The following is a 16,873-nucleotide window of genomic DNA, read 5'->3' as shown; positions in this document are numbered from 1 at the left end:
TCACAAATAACAATCATTGTTTGTTATGATTGTCTTATGTTTCGCTAATTCCTTTTCAGACTGAGTGGCTGCGGCCTGACAGAGAGAAGCTGTAATGCTCTGTCCTCAGTCCTCAGCTCCCAGTCCTCTAGTCTGAGAGATCTGGACCTGAGCAACAACGACCTGCAGAATTCAGGAGTCTGTCAGGTGTCTGACGGACTGAAGAGTCCACACTGCAGACTGGAGACTCTCAGGTTGGTGTTCAGCTATTTGAAAATGATGACCCCCCTGAGCTTTTATTTTCTTCATAGTAGAGAGCAATGTGTGCATTTGTCTGTTTGTGTGTCCCTGCATATTTCAACAACCATTAATCCAATCGACTTCACAGTTTGCAGGAGTATTACTGGGGACCCAAGGATGTGCAGTGTTGAATTTGGACTCTCTTCTATTTTCAACATAAATACACTTTACAACATAAATACACATATGGCTACGCACGCTAGGGGGGCTGACGGGATGCTGACAGGATGCTGACAGACCCAACCATACATTTCCTCAACCATCACACACTGCGATCATGAATGCATCAGCTACTGGGCACTGCTAATTATGGATTTAAATTTTTGTATCTTTTCCGATGTCCACTATGTGGTGCCAGAGAACACACACTAACTATACACCATGTTGCTATAGTGTATATCAGATGTAGGCCACTCAATTAAAACATCATGTAGATCAGGCGATGTCAGTCACATAAGCTTTACTTGCTGCAGATGTCTTCAGATCTGGACGCTCATACAGAATGTGAAATCTGTGGCAGAATGGACAATGTAAAGTCAAGTTACAACAGTTTAATGTGTGATGGTGAAACATACAATTTGCCCACCTCGCCACGGCAACCCCGCTTCAGTAAAACACAAATGCTTCTCAATTTGGCATGGTGAAAGTCTTGTGATTCTGCTGATTTGAGATTGATCTGTTGAATTCTCTAGGAGGAGTTACCAAAAACACCATACCTGTAAGGTGCTTAAAATGTCGGTTTGTCACATGACTTATGACATCATTGTTTGAGGTACCAATTGTTCCTTCACAATTTAGTGGGAGGATTATACTGACAAAATATTAAATGAATCCAATAATCTCTCTAGGAAGAATTCGAAAAAGTTTGCATTAAATACATGAAAACCACACAAAATGAAAAATGGCTGGCTTCCTGTTGGCCAGAGCTAATGAAAGCTAATGTCAAATATGTCTGAAATGATTAAAACAATGTGGGTACCAAGTTTTGTGAATATAAGGCCTTCCAGGCGTTAGGGGGTACTATGGAACCAGCTAAACACACATGGAGCAAATTATTGAATATTTTCACAGTGTTTAAGGGATAAATGTGTGTGCCATGTTTTGTGCACTTTCGAGTATAACAGGGGTGTTAAAAATGCGTTCAAGTGCTCAAAGTAATAAAGCTGCGCTTTAGATTGGACGTGCCACACCCAAGTCTAATTATAACATCAAATCGAAAACATAGCTAGTTGGAACATGCGTCCACAGTTTTGTGCCTTTTTGTGCATCCTAAAAGGCCTCAAGCATGTGTTCCTAAAATGAAAAATGAACGCACAAAATCCAAGATGGCCGACTTTCTGTCTGGTGAAACTAATTTTAAAAATGTTCTTCAAGATGAGAACGTGTGTGTGTGTGTGTGTGTGTGTGTGTGTGTGTGTGTGTGTGTGTGTGTGTGTGTGTGTGTGTGTGTGTGTGTGTGTGTGTGTGTGTGTGTGTGTGTGTGTGTGTGTGTGTTTAGTCTGTCAGGCTGTCTGGTCACAGAGGAAGGTTTTGCTCATCTGGCAAAAGCTCTGAGCTCCAACACGTCCCATCTGAGAGAGCTGGACCTGAGCTACAATCATCCAGGAGACTCAGGAGACAAGCTTTTGTCTGCTGGACTAAAGGATCCACACTGGAGACTGGACTCTCTCAGGTATGGACACACAGACTGGACTCTCTCAGATATGGACAGACAGACTGGATACTCATGTATGGACAGACAGACAGACTGGACTCTCAGGTATTGACAGACAGACTGGACTCTCTCAGGTATGGACAGACGGACTGGACACTTAGTTATGGACAGACAGACTGGACGCTCAGGTACTGACAGACAGACTGGACTCTCTCAGGTATGGAGAGACAGACTGGACACTCTCAGGTATGGACGGACAGACAGGACACTCAGGTATAGACAGACAGACTGGACTCTCTCATGTAGGGACAGACAGACTGGACACTCTCAGGTATGGACAGACAGACTGGACTCTCTCAGGTATGGACAGAGAGACTGGCCTCTCTCAGGTATGGACAGACAGAATGGACTGTCTCAGGTACGGACAGACAGACTGGACTCTCAGGTATGGAAAGACAGACAGACAGAAATACTGGACTCTCTCAGGTATGGACAGACAGACTGGACGCTCTCAGGTATGGACAGACAGACTGTTTCTGTCTCTAACTGATGAACTCGTTCACGTTTAAGGATGTGATATATACATGGTGCATGAAACTTGAATGCTGCCTGTTACTAGTTTGCTTTTTTTTTTTCGCATTCTGTTTCTTCACCCTAACTTCTGTGAAGTTCTGCCCTCCACTACGAGGTTACCTTTGATTGATTTCATGTTTATTTTTTTATATTTATTATTATTATTATTATTTATATATTTTATTTTATTTAAATATATTAAATAAAATATTATTTTTTATCAATGCCGCTTCCACCGGGACACACTGCCTTTGTTTACTCGAGGGAACAGCTGATTGCGCTAATGCCAGCTGGCATAGCGGCCAGACCAGCCGATATTACACCCAAACTCTGGAGAAAAACACACCAGGCATGCAGAGGTGGCAAGGAACGTCAGGAAATAGAGGAGCGTCAGGACAGGACGGGCTTATGGAGAGGAGAAGATTTAAGCCGTGTCTCCCCTCTGTTGTGATGGGAAATGTACGATCTCTCTACAAAAAAATGGATGAACTGACGGCGCTAACACAGAGCCACCCAGAGTACAGTGGGTGCAGTCTGATGTGTTTCACGGAGACAGGGCTGCACAGGGACATTATGGAACAGAACGTCTCCGTAGATGGCTTCCACACCATTTGGGCTGACAGGGATTGCATTGAGAGCGGTAAGCAGAGAGGAGGGGGGCTTGCCATCCTAGTAAACAGCAGATGGTGTAATCCTGGTCATGTCACCAATAAAGAACAGCTCTGTAGCCCGGATGTTGAACTGCCCAGAGAGATCCTGCATGTCATCACTGTTGTTCTGTCATCACTGTTGTTCTTTACATCCCGACATCTGCCTGCAGCATCATACACACCACCATCTTCAGACTCCAGACTCAAAACCCCAATGCCCTCATCATCATGTCAGGAAACTTTAACCACGTCACCTTGGATAGATTTCTGCTGACCTTCCAACAGTACGTGAGCTGTCCTACAAGAGAGGAGAGGACTCTGGACCTGATGTAACATAAAGGATGCATACATCTCCTCTTCTCTCCCCCCTCTGGGCAGGTCAGATTATAACCTGGTTCACCTCAAACCCTGCTATGTGCCTTTGGTGAAGAGGAAGCCTACACCCACAAGGACTGTGAGGAGGTGGTTTGAGGAGGCTTATGAGACACTGCAGGGCTGCTTTGAAGTGACTGGCCTGCACTTTGTGAGGGAGGAAATCGAGTGCATCACAGACTACATTAATTTTTTTGCGTGGACTGCAATGTCCCAGCTCGGACTGTAACCTGCTACGCCAATAATAAACATTAAGGCCATCCTGAATGAAAAGAAGCAAGCATTCAGAGATGGCAACCATGATGAGGTGAGGAGAGTGCAGGGGGTAATCAAACTTAAAATAAGGGAGGCTAAAGACAATTATAGGAGAAAGCTGGAGAACAAACTCCAGCGAAAGAACATGAGGGACATGTGGAGTGGCATGAGAACCATCACCGGGTTCCAGAAGACTGGTACCATGGGGTTGGAGGACCGTGTGGACCAGGCCAATGAACTGAACCCATTTTTCAATAGGTTTTATACTGCGGCCCATCCCCCACATAACTCTGCTGCTGGCAGCCCCTCAACTAATGCCAATTTACCTCCCCCTACTCCTCCTCCTTACAGACCCCTTGACCGCCCCTGTCTACCTCACTTCACACCTACCTATTCCACCCCTCCACCCTGCTCTACATCATGTCCTCCACAACCTGACGACCTCAGCCCTCCCCCAACACCTCTACAATGTCTTTCATAGCATACCAGGTGAGAAGACAGCTGACTAGACTCCCCTCTGGCAAAGCTGCAGATCCCGATGGTGCCTGTGCATGCTCTGCTTTGAAGCCAGTCACTTCAAAGCAGCCCTGCAGTGTCTCATAAGCCTCCTCAAACCACCTCCTCACAGTCCTTGTGGTTGTAGGCTTCCTCTTCACCAGATGGCAGGGTTTGAGGTGAACCAGGTTATGATCTGACCTGCCTCTCCTCTCCTCTCTTGTAGGACAGCTCACATACTGTTGGAAGGTCAGCAGAAATCTATCCAAGGTGACGTGGTTAAAGTTTTCTGACATGATGATGAGGGCATTGGGGTTTTGAGTCAGGAGTCTGAAGATGGTGGTGTGTATGATGCTGCAGGCAGATGTAGGGATGTACAGAACAACAGTGATGACAGAACAACAGTGATGACATGCAGGATCTCTCTGGGCAGTTCAACATCCGGGCTACAGAGCTGTTCTTTATAGGTGACATGACCAGGATTACACCATCTGCTGTTTACTAGAACGGAGAGCCCCCCTCCTTTCCGCTTACCGCTCTCGATGCAATTAAGACTCAATAGAGCACTAACAAAGTCTTCTCACCAACAACTACCACTCTAACGACGGCCGTTGGCACTTGGAGCACAAAGGGTTTCAGTGACATCATTGGCCTTGGGAGAGGTTAAATACCGGGATCTCCACACCAGTTAGTTGGACCAGTCCCAGGCTGGTCAGATGCGTACATGAACTGATGAAGCCTCTCGGATGAGAGGTGAAACGTCTTCCTAGACAAATAACCAAGTCCAGTTGCTTTTGACTGAAATTGCTTTGAGGATCCCGATGGTGTATTTCCCAGGGTGCTTAAAGCCTGTGCCCCCCAGCTGTGTGTTAGTACTGAGTCAAGTCTTCAGCCTAAGCCTGCACCTCCAGAGGGTCCCTGTGCTGTCGAAGATGTCCTGCCACATGCCTGCGCCGAAGACGCCGTATCCCAGTGGCCTTCAGGACTACAGACCGGTGGCCCTGACGTCCCACATCATGAAGACCATGGAGAGACTTGTCCTGGAGCAGCTAACACCTATGGTCAGGCCCTCACTGATCTGCCACACTTTGCTTACCAACCCCACCTGGGAGTTGAGGACTGCATCACCTTCCTGCTGAACAGAGTCTACAGTCATCTGGACAAGCCTGCAGGCACTGTGAGAGTCATGTTCTTTGACTTCTCCAGTGCATTCAACACCGTCTGTCCGGCTCTACTGGGTGAGAAGATGGCTGCTATGTAGGTGGAGGCCCCCATCGTGTCCTAGATTGTGGATTACCTGATGGGCAACTGTGTGTCTGACAGGGTGGTCAGCAACACTGGGGACCCACAGGGGACTGTGAACTCTCCCTTTCTCTTCACCCTCAGACTTAAACTATCGAGTCCTGCTACATTTAGAAGTTTTCTGATGACTCAGCAATAGTTGGCTGCATTGGAAAGGGGGATGAAAGTGAAGTTGATTGTGATTCTGTATCTTCCTGCAGGTTGGACCCTGGTGGACAGCAGTGGTCGAGACCTGGTCTGAGGAAGTGTGAGTGTATTTTATGTTTGATTCATGAGAACTCAGCTGCACATGTTAAACTAGATATTTACATGTTCTTGAGTGATGTACATCGATTCATTTCTCCAGAGTTTCAGAAAGATTTTAGAATTCAATCAATCAATTTAAAATCCACAAAGAAGTGCAGGAACCCATGCAGTTGGGCCATAGCCGTTTAACCCCTGCTGAACTACAACAGCGTTTTTGGGAGAGGCTGCCTGCCCGCTTTGGTTAAACGCCAGGGCTCACCAGTCGCAGACGGGGTTCTGGTGAGTCGATCGGTTGTTCCTGCTATTCCCCGTAAGCGTATTAATTTAGACGTGGTTTTGAGCTGTGAAGGCAGAGATTTGCCCCAAGCTTTAATCGACTCAGGGGCGGATACTAATATTATGGATTCCAAATTAGTATGTACAAATCAGTTCCCGACTCTTACTCTAGACACCCTGTTGGTGGATAATGGTCTCAGTGGTAATGGTGCCACCATCTTCTCCGATCTGGACCTCCGTAACACGTATCATCTGGTCAGGATTAAGGAGGGAGACGAGTGGAAAACCGCATTCAATACACCACTTGGCAACTTCGAGTACCTGGGGCCTCATGTACTAAGACTTGCGTGGATTTCTTACTGAAACATGGCGTACGCTAGAATCCAGAAACTGGTGTACGCACACAAAAAATCAGATGTATCAAAGTGTGCTTACACATGGATCCAAGCACTTTTCCTTCGTACATCCCAATCAAGGTGGAATTGAGCGCACATGTACAAGTGCTAAACTCCTCCCTGTCCACGCTCCCATTTAAATATGCAAATCAATTTAAATAGGGTCTGTACCTGGGATTCCCTCTCTGACACAGCTCTAAGCGGAGTTGTGGGGGCCCTTGAAGGCGACACAGATCATCCTCAAGGTAAATGTGTTAAACTCAGAAATGTCATTATACTGGTCATACAATAGGCTGCTCACATTACACATGCTCGTGCATTAAGTTACCTGGATATACACACATTGACTCATGTTTAATTATTATTATTTCCTAATAGACGATGAACCAGGAGAGGGCTCCTCCCTCTGCACCGTGCGCCCTGGCGTCTCCACCGGCACCTCCACCAGCACCCCGCACCCTGGCATCTCCACTGGCTCCTACAGCACCACGCAACCCGGCGACTCCACACCAGCTGCTGACGTCCGCCCGACTGGCCGTGTCCTTTCGCAAGCTGTGCTGGAATCACAGGAGGAAATAGTGCGAGCAATCCGTGGCGTCAGTGATCGTCTAGATCAAATCATAAATGCACTGGGGGATATTTGTCACGCAATAAATGCAGTCAATGTGTTTATATCCTGGCAACTTAACGCACGAGCATGTGTAATGTGAGCAGCCTATTGTACGACCAGTATAATGACATTTCTGAGTTTAACGCATTTACCTTGAGGATGATCTCTGTCGCCTTCATGGGCCCCCACAACTCCGCTTAGAGCTGTGTCCCCCACAATAGCCGCCACTCTCTGGTCAAAGTTGGTCAGTTCCTCCCCTCCTGTCCCCCCGCCCATTGCGGTGATACTTCGGCGTTGGGCCGAAATCCTCCGCTTCACCTCCACCTTCATGTCGGACCATTTTTTTTTAATTTCAGTGGTTGTGCGCTGCTCCGGCCCCACAGCGTTCACTGCCTCACACACACACTCCCACTCGAATTTCTTTTTCTTTGTGTTTATCCCCGAAGAGAGGCTACCAAATAACACAGCTCTTTGGGTCTCCACTTCATTTAATAAAGCTTCAAGATCAGGCTCGTTGAAGTTGCTCTTCTTACCTCTACTCATTGTTTAAATCTGATGGTGCAGAGAGGGAATCCGAGGTGCAGTCCCTATTTAAATTGATTTGCATATTTAAATGGGGGCGTGGACAGGGAGGAGTTTGGCACTTATACATGTGCGCTCAATTCCACGTTGATTGGGATGTACAAAGGAAAAGTGCTTGGATCCATGCGTATGCACACTATGATACATCTGAATTTTTTTGTGCGTACGACAGTTTCTGGATTCTAGCGTACGCCATGTTTCATTAGAAATCCACGAAAGTCTTAGTACATGAGGCCCCAGGACAATATTTCTCCTTCACCGTCACTTGTAGTGGAGAACCATGACTAAGGATACCCAGGAGTTTGTCCAGGCCTGCACTGTCATCGTCCTCCAGCTGTCCTTCTCCGTCCTCTTCCCTTGCCCGGTCCTCCTTGGTCACACATCGCATTGGACTTTGTCACAGCACTTCCAGTCTCCCAAGGTAATGACACTATTGTGACCATTGTTGATCATTTCTCCAACATGGTTCACTTTGTTCTCCTGCCCAAACTGACATGGAGACGGCATCCCTCTTGGTGGAGCATTCCCACTCCATTGGAATCCATCTGGACATCGTCTCGGACCGGGGTCCCCAGTTCACTTATCGTGTCTGGAAAGCTTTCTGCCAGGCTTTGGGAGCCAGTGTCAGCTTATCTTCGGGTTACCACCCTCAGTCAATTGGGCAGACGGAGAGGGCAAACCAGGATCTGGAGACCGCTCTTCGCTGTGTCTGTGCCCGCAACCCCCGTCCCGGACATCTCAGCTGTTCTGGGTGGAATACTCCCATAACTCCCTCGCCTGTTCTGCTACAGGTATGTCACCTTTCGAGGCTTTGCCTGGTTACTAACCCCCTCTCTTTCCTGCCCAGGAGTCCAAGATTGCAGCTCCCTCAGTCCAACATCATCTCTGGAGGGTCCGTCGGATTTGGAGAGAGGTCCGAGGGGTGTTGCTCCGTACAGCTGAACAGTCCCATCCTGGCTCCCAAGTACAGACTGGGTCAGAAAGTTTGGTTGAACTCGCATGACATTCCCCTGAATGTCACCTCCCTGAAGCTCGCTCCTCGTTTCATTGGTCCCTTCGAGGTCAAGACTGTCATCAATCCCAGTGCCATCCGTCTCAAGCTTCCTGCATCTCTCAGGATCTATCCCATGTCTCCCAGTTGAAGCCTGTGACTAGCGGCCCGCTGCAGAGATTTCTACCGAGGGTCGATGGAGCGCCTGGAGGCTCTCGGGGGTACTGTCAGGATCCCATTCCTGGCAGTCCTTCCCTTCTCCCTTTTGTGCTTGTGTTTGTCTCCCTCTGTCTGTTTTTCCCTGCATGTGTTTGTCTGTCTGGAGCTGGAACTCGTGGTTCTGCCCAGCTGAATCCAGTTCCACTTATCACCTCCCCTGGAGTATAAGAAGCCGGATGTGGGATGTTTATCGGTAATTGTTTCTTTATACCTTTTTTGTTTGAGTTTCCCGAGATCTCGTTCCCTCATCTACATCCCCATCTGTTCATCGACTACCCGCTCGTGTCTTTCCTGTGATTCTCATCGTCTTTTGTTCTGTACCCCTCCCTGGACTTGCTCCGGAGAGCAAACCCTTTCCCTGGACCCTACACCATTTCCCCCTGCTCACTAAACACTCTTGTTAATCATTTGATCATTAAATCTAATTCTGTTTCCAAGTCTGCATTCAGGTCCCGTTTCTCTGTGTTACTCCCATCACCGTTCATGAAACCTGAGTCCATGCCCGAGCGCCAAGCAAGAAAAAATAAGAAAAACAATAGAAAAGAACATCGGACACAATGCACAAAAAGTTTGAGCAGAAAAGTTGTGTCTCTGCCGGAGCCTTGCACTGGGCTCTACGGAAACGGGAACTAAGCTGCTGGAGGTGTTTCACTACGGCTCTTTTTAGCTTGTTATCCAAAAAAGTTTTTGGAGGTGATCTCCTCTCCCCCGCATGTATGGGAGTGAATGGGCGAATGTGCTTCCGGGCACAGGACCGCCACTCAAACAAGCGAGTGCTGCAGTACTTGGCTGCTGTCAAAACATTTCTGTTGTCTTGACAAAACAACACATGGAGACTTCCTGGTACTTCCTCTTCAAAAGTAACCCCTTTCATCAAAGCCAGAGACCAGAGATTTTTTACGTGTCAACACGGAGAAGAGAGGAGGTCAACTAGCTCTGCCTGGCTTGTCCCTTTGCAGTTCTTTTCTGACGTCCGCTCCCCTCCATGTCTTTTTATTAAAGAGGGTTAGGGTTAAAATAATCATTTAACCAGTTACAAAAGAGTACATGAATAATCATTAACCAGTTATATACCTGTTATATCTTCTACTCAAGGTTTCCACAAGGGCCTTGCTCAACAAGCTTTAAACAGTTAATCATTGGGGCAGACACACAGGCACATACTTTGGACCCAACTCTTTGGAGGAAAAACACTCTTGATTATATGCATGAAAAGAACACTTATGATAATATTTCATACATTTCTTTAACAGCCGCTAAGCTCATGGTGGCTCTCCCTTTCTCTTGCTCACTCACTCACACCATAGACTGTATAGACCTAGACTCTCACACACGCATAAACACACACACACACACACACACACACACACACACACACACACACACACACACACACACACACACACACACACACACACTCATTTCAAGACAACAATGATGATGGTTACTCTTGCTGGCACAATAACAGAAGAACACCCATCACCACCTCCTCCTCCTCCTCCCCCTCCTCCTCTGTTTCTAACAGAGTAGCAGTGTATGTGGACTGTCCTGCTGGCAGTCGGTCCTTCTACACTTCCGGGTTAAATCCCGCCCACCTCCAAATACGAATACGGATAATTCATATGGTTAACAGATACAGCTAATGATGTACTCCCTCATCCCTAATATTTACTGCCCTAACCCGTTTCAGAATTTCATTCAGTTATATTCAATTAAATTTTATTTACAGTGCCTAATCATAACAAAAGTTATCTCAAGACACTTTACATATAGAGCAGGTAAAGACCACAATTATTTATGATTTACAGAGACCCAACAATTCCCCCGTCCACAGTGGTGTTGAAAACCTTACCTTTAACAGGCAGGAACGTTGAACATACCCAGCTCTATGGAGGATGGACGTCTGTCTTGACCGGTTGGGAAGGAAGAAAAGGAGCGAGAAAGAGAGAAAAGACAGACAGCTGGACAGAGAAAGACAAAGACAGACAGAGAGACAGTCCTAGAGATCCAAGCAACCACAAAAGTAACAGTAACTATAATAATACCTATAGTAATGTAAATTTGACTTGTTATGGCAGTTAATATAGTAGAGTAGTAGAAACAATAACAGCTAAGGTGATAGAATATGACCATGACAATAATTATGGTGGTAAATATGATCAATGATGACTATAACAGCTGTGATACAGTGAGACATACCACTGATGGTGTTTTTAAGGCTACAAATTTTATAATTTATATAACTCATGATTGTATATATGAGTAACAGTAATAATAGCAGCAGGAAGCGTCATGCAGGACCACGGCAGAAGGCACCACCACGATCAGCACAAATAACTCCGGGGAAGAAGTTAAATTCGTAACATGCATTGATGAGACATGAATGATACAGACAGAGAGGAGAGAAAGTCAGAGTATCAGGAACAGTATTATCCCCCTGCAGACTAGGCATCCAACAGTTGGCCCTGGTCAATGAAAACCACCTTAGAGCCGGTTGGTGGACCCGCAGGCTATGGTGAAAGTTTTTCTGAGATTTGATGTTGAAAAGTGTGAAGTCTATGCTGAATGTGAGCTCTTTGGTAATAACACGTTTATAAAGCAGATGGATTTATTATTATTTATTATTATTATTATTTTATTAATGACACTTTATTCACTACATGTTTATTTGGATGTCATCATCAGGCCAACACAAGGAAATAAAACAGAAAATTGTTGACACCACCTTAAGTAACTGTTAATGTTTTCAGAATTTCAGGTTAAGGTTTGTTAAACATTATTCACAAATTAATATGAAATGTTACTTTAAAGGATTTTATTTCAGTAATTATATGTAGTCAATAAATCTACAGATGATAACCTGCAGCTGTATTGTGTCTTGTTCTCTTCATCAGATGTCTGTGAACTGGAACTGGACACAAACACAGTCAACAGAAGACTCAAACTGTCTGACAACAACAGGAAGGTAACATATGTGAAAGAGGATCAGTTATATCCTGATCATCCAGAAAGATTTGAGTCCTGCTATCAACAGCTGTTGTGTAAAACTGTTCTGACTGGTCGCTCTTACTGGGAGGTCGAGTGGAGCGGATATGTTTTTACATCAGTGAGTTACAGAGGAATCAGAAGGAGAGGACGCAGTGATGACTGTGTGTTTGGACTGAATGATCAGTCCTGGAGTCTGATCTGCTCTGATGATGATGGTTACTCCTGCTGGCACAATAACAGAAGAACCCCAATCACCTCCTCCTCCTCTTCCTCCTCCTCCTCCATCTCTAACAGAGTAGCAGTGTATATGGACTGTCCTGCTGGCACTCTGTCCTTCTACAGAGTCTCCTCTGACTCACTGATCCACCTCCACACCTTCAAAACCACATTCACTGAACCTCTTTGTCCTGGGTTTAGATTCAGGTTACCTGGTTCTTCAGTGTCTCTGTGTCATGTGCATGTCTGAGAGTCTCTCCTGTGGACGGAAACACTACTGAAATCAATGTTCACCGAGAAACACACTCTGCACTGTGAAGCAGATCTGTCTCACACTCGCACACTGATCTGATTTAATCTCTTTGAATATCAACATTTGACAGTTTAAAGTCATAGTCTGTAAAATTTGGGATACCTTGTTTCTAGCGGCCTCTTCGGCAGTAAGATGTAACTGCAGGTGAGCCTGTTCTTTCAGAGCCTCCATCTTGTCACGTTTACAGTCGCCATAAGGGTTTTTTTGCTCTTTTGTAAACTGTATTGACACACATTCACTTCTCTACTCCACTACTCCATCCCCTATACTGTATGTTACCCTCTTAAACCCACACACAGACACATGCTCATAACCAGCAGTGACGAGCTACACCGACAGACCAACCGCTGTCAGCAGTCAGCAGATGTGCCGCCACTAACATGGCGGCACATTTGACTATAGAGAGGAAATGTCTTCACAGACACACAGATTGGAATATTCGGCCGAGAGGCAACAAGTGCTTTCATTAGTGGGTCATATGATCAATCCCCATTGTTTTAACTCACTTTTTGGTAGATAGGAACTTAAAAGACAATTAATTAAATAAAAATCTTTCGCATTTTATCTTTAACTACAAACTCCAATGTGATGTTGGAAAATAATAAACCCTTTTTTAGTAATTATTTATTTTTATTTTTGAATAGTGATGTCACACATTTAAAATGATCTTAAACTCTTTAAGTGATCACCATATTTTCTAGTGTTTCTTAATGCTGGTAATACATGCCAGCTTTTTGGCGAAATTTGCCCCTTTTGAATCAAAATATGTGAATTGTGTAGATCCAAAGAGTTTTTATTTTGTGTGCGTGTGTGTGTGTGTGTGTGTGTGTGTGTGTGTGTGTGTGTGTGTGTGTGTGTGTGTGTGTGTGTGTGTGTGTGTGTGTGTGTGTGAAATGACCAGCACAATACAATCAACTTTTTCACAATAATCGGACATAGGCTAATTTCCCAGACTGGAGTTAACCATATAAGTCTCTCTAGTAGTCCTAACCGTCTTCTCAGTAAAACATGTTTGATGCGAGTCTTTTGACCAATTAGAATCAACAACGTTGTCTTCTCCATGGATGTAACGTTACAACTTTTTGCATTACTAACTTACAATTTTGAGGTAGCTTTTGCTGCCATCGATGTAATATGCCGTTTAACTAACTTAACCTGTTACAGTAATGTTAACTGGACAAATCAAGTTATTCAGTAAGTATGCTGTCAAGTAACTAAGTGTGTAGTACATTTTTCCTAACCTGTTTGAAATGGTTGGAAAACTTGTCTATCAGCTTGTAAACACGTCAGGTAACGTATGTGTATTACAACGCCGGTTAAGAATAAATCAGAATACTTTTGCTGTGTTAACTAAACTCCCACTGCATACGTGTTGATAACTGATTTTAACGTCTGTCACTGACGTAAGTTACGAGAAAAATAATAATGAACACGTTATGAAACGAGACTTATGTTTCTAAGTCACAAAATAATGTGGTGGTTAGCACCGCTGCCACAGCAAGAGGGTTCCTGGTTTGAATCCCAACTGGGGCCCTTTTGTGTGGAGTTTGCATGTTCTCCCCTTGTCTGTGTGGGTGTTCTCCGGCTTCCTCCCAGAGTTCAAAGACATGCACATGTTAGGATAATTGATGACTAATTGACCTACTTGCCCGTAGGTGTAAATGGTTGTTTGTCTTTGTTTGTCTCTATTACCCCTTTCGACCAAGACATTTTAAAGGGCCGGTTCAGAGCTGGTGCCCCATCTTGAACCAGTTTCAACAGCTGAAGAACCGGCTCTTGGCCAGGAAAACCGGTTCCAGAGCAGCTCCAACTCTTTGCTGGTCTAGAACCGGCACCACTTCTTGCATGCTTTAAAAAATGTTTTGATTTTAAAATTTGTGTTTTTCATTGTTGTTTTTTTGGCAAAATTAACAACTTTTCTAAAGAGACATGTCTTCTTTAGTATGCTTAATCAACAGAGAAACACAGTTAAAGTTATGCTTTTGAAATGTTTATTCACAGCTATACACAATAATTAAACACAGTTCCTTTCAGAAAATCACAGATTAACAACTCAGAAAGCAAACATGTACATGGCTGTTGTATTGCCAGTTTCCATTGAACACAGCTGCAGTCATTTGATTCTGACGTCTGTAAAGACATGAATCTTAAGGACATAAATGGATCATTTATTTTAACTGCATTGTGACGCTAACATTAGCTTCCAACAAAGGTTACCATTAACATCTACATTCAGTGTTAATCAAAACATGTTCAATAATTACCTTTCTTCTAAAACGAAATCATCCATTGTATTCAAGACGAGCAGTGCAAATGTGTTGTAGTCCACCGTTGTTGTTGTTGTTGTGGTTGTTGTGCTTGAAGTGGGCATTAGCATTTCTGGGGATACCTCAGACCTACACAGTGTAGTAATGATGTGATTCTCTGGGCTCTCTAGCCTGTGGAAAACCAAATAGGTTCTGTGAAGGTTCCCAAGTTGAACCAACAGTGAACCAGCACCAGCACCAGCCCAGCACTAGAAGTAGGGCTGGGTTGGTCGAAAAGGGGTATATGTGCACTGCGATAGACTGGCGTCCTGTTCAGGGTGTACCCCGCCTCAGGCCCGATGTCAGCTGAGATTGGCTCCAGCCCCCCCCCCCCGATAGGGACAAGCTGTTGAAGATTGATGGATGGATCGATAGTATAGTAGGTTTCATGTGGGTCAGAGCCACAGCACCTCCATGTAAATGTGATCAGATATGTAACTGCATTTTAAACATTTATCTGACGAAATGTTATCAAATTTTCTTATTTTATCTCTAGTATAGTATACTCTTGTCATAATCCTAAGGCGCAGATTTTCATTAGTGGTTAATTTGTATGTTAGTGGCAAGCATTCTTTCTATTTTTCTTTAACATCAATAACCTAAATCTTCAGTCCACTTCTTATATATATTCTCTAATAATGTATCACTGTTTTACGTACTTATCAGCAAATTGTAAATAGAACCAATCAGTATCCTCTTTTTGTCGCCTGTGCTTAAGATATTGGATATTTCAGGACTGGTGTTATTCCCCAAGTCAAAATTGCAGGTAATCCAGTTTCACAGTTGCATATGCCTAAATAAATCTGTATCTTTTAGGTAATGATTACTTTTTAATTCACTGAAAGGTACCACACTTTTGAATTCCACCTATTATCCATGTTTCCCAGTGCTTGTTCTGTATACTCAGTGTTTTCACATCATTATATTAGGGGGATACCCCCCAACTGCACCCCCCGCCCCCCTTGAATGCCAAGTTAATTTTATTGAATTGTATTTTCTGAATAGCTCAGATCCTAACAGAGGTTATTTAAGGATCCCTTTCCTATAGAACAGCTCTATACCTTATCCTTTCAGTAAACAAACTAAACAGCCTTATGTTATTCATCTTATCTACACAACAGCATGTAAATTCTGTCTCTACATGGTTAAGTGTTTACAAGTCTCAGAAAACTCCGACAGCGTTGGAGATTCTCTTGTTAAATTCTTTGGGAAAAGGCTCCACTCCTAACAGGAAAAACAAAACTAAAACTTATCAGAGATCCTTTATTATTTTATTTGAGAAGATGATTCACTCCGACACAAACAACTAAAACAGATTAAAACAAACTGAAATTATTTCTTTATTTTGTTGTGCTTGAAACTGAAAAGTGCAGAAACAGTGCAGTTTCTGTTGGGGAAAATTATTTAAACCCTTAGGACAATTATTTATTATTAAGACATTTTCTGATGCTGAGTGTTGCTCATTGTGCAATACACTGATTTAAACTGAGTTTGCATTGTGGCTCTGATTATTCCTTGTATAATTGTGATCCTTCTGTCTGGTGATTTCTAATGCCCTTCACACTGATTCATATATCCATGCGTGGATTGACCCCTCAATACGAACCTAACCATTCAGGCAATCTGCTACAGTGTGTTGGAAACACATGAAAACCATGATTCCTTTCATTTTTTTTTTTTTGCCATTGCCCCCTGAGGAACTGAGGTGGTTGCATTGCTTAAATAAAGTAATAAATCATCTGCAATTAAGCTCAGTTTAAATGATTTCTTACCGATCTAAATACCTCTTATTTCTTTTTTCTCTCAAATTTTTTTCAGTTGCCAATGCAAACAATGATGGTGAAAGAAGACAACCTTGGGCAGTACCTCTAGTTAGTGGGAGAGGTTTTGATAGAATTCCATTTGTGTATTAGATCATATTGGGAAGATAAAGCGCAACTTGAGAATGGCAAAGAATGGAAAGTAATTATTTTGTTTGGAAAAGAGACAGGAAATAATTCTCAATATAAACACCTGACGGAGTAAAGATCACATCTCATATCCCTGGAATAGTGGATAGACTGAGAGGTGTAATTACAAATGCGCCTTTAGAAATGCCCAAGGAGTAAGTCAAGAAAGAAATAAGAGGAGGTAAAGTACTTGACATCAACA

The 16,873-nt window shown here is 44.0% G+C and overlaps 1 protein-coding gene across 4 annotated transcripts in view; it reads left to right on the top strand.

Annotated features, from left to right (window-relative positions):
• The window catches only part of LOC310962757 (protein NLRC3-like), a 38,597-nt gene extending 22,022 nt beyond the window's left edge, over positions 1 to 16,575 (top strand). For 3 of the 4 annotated variants that reach the window (XM_083935317.1, XM_083935318.1, XM_083935319.1), the window contains 4 exons: positions 60 to 233; positions 1,778 to 1,951; positions 5,781 to 5,827; positions 11,794 to 16,575. In XM_083935317.1, the coding sequence (XP_083791443.1) occupies positions 60 to 233; positions 1,778 to 1,951; positions 5,781 to 5,827; positions 11,794 to 12,353 (955 nt within the window). In that variant the 3' untranslated portion in view covers positions 12,354 to 16,575. Of the gene's footprint in view, positions 1 to 59; positions 234 to 1,777; positions 1,952 to 5,780; positions 5,828 to 7,960; positions 8,186 to 11,793 lie in introns of those variants that run through there. The other variant, XM_083935320.1, reaches the window with a different exon arrangement.
• The last annotated feature ends 298 nt before the right edge of the window (positions 16,576 to 16,873 follow it).

Source organism: Echiichthys vipera (assembly GCF_963691815.1).
Source record: "Echiichthys vipera genome assembly, chromosome: 20".
Lineage (NCBI taxonomy): Eukaryota > Metazoa > Chordata > Actinopteri > Perciformes > Trachinidae > Echiichthys > Echiichthys vipera.
The sequence above is the reverse complement of the archived record's forward strand: the minus strand, read 5'-3'. Positions and strand labels throughout refer to the sequence as shown.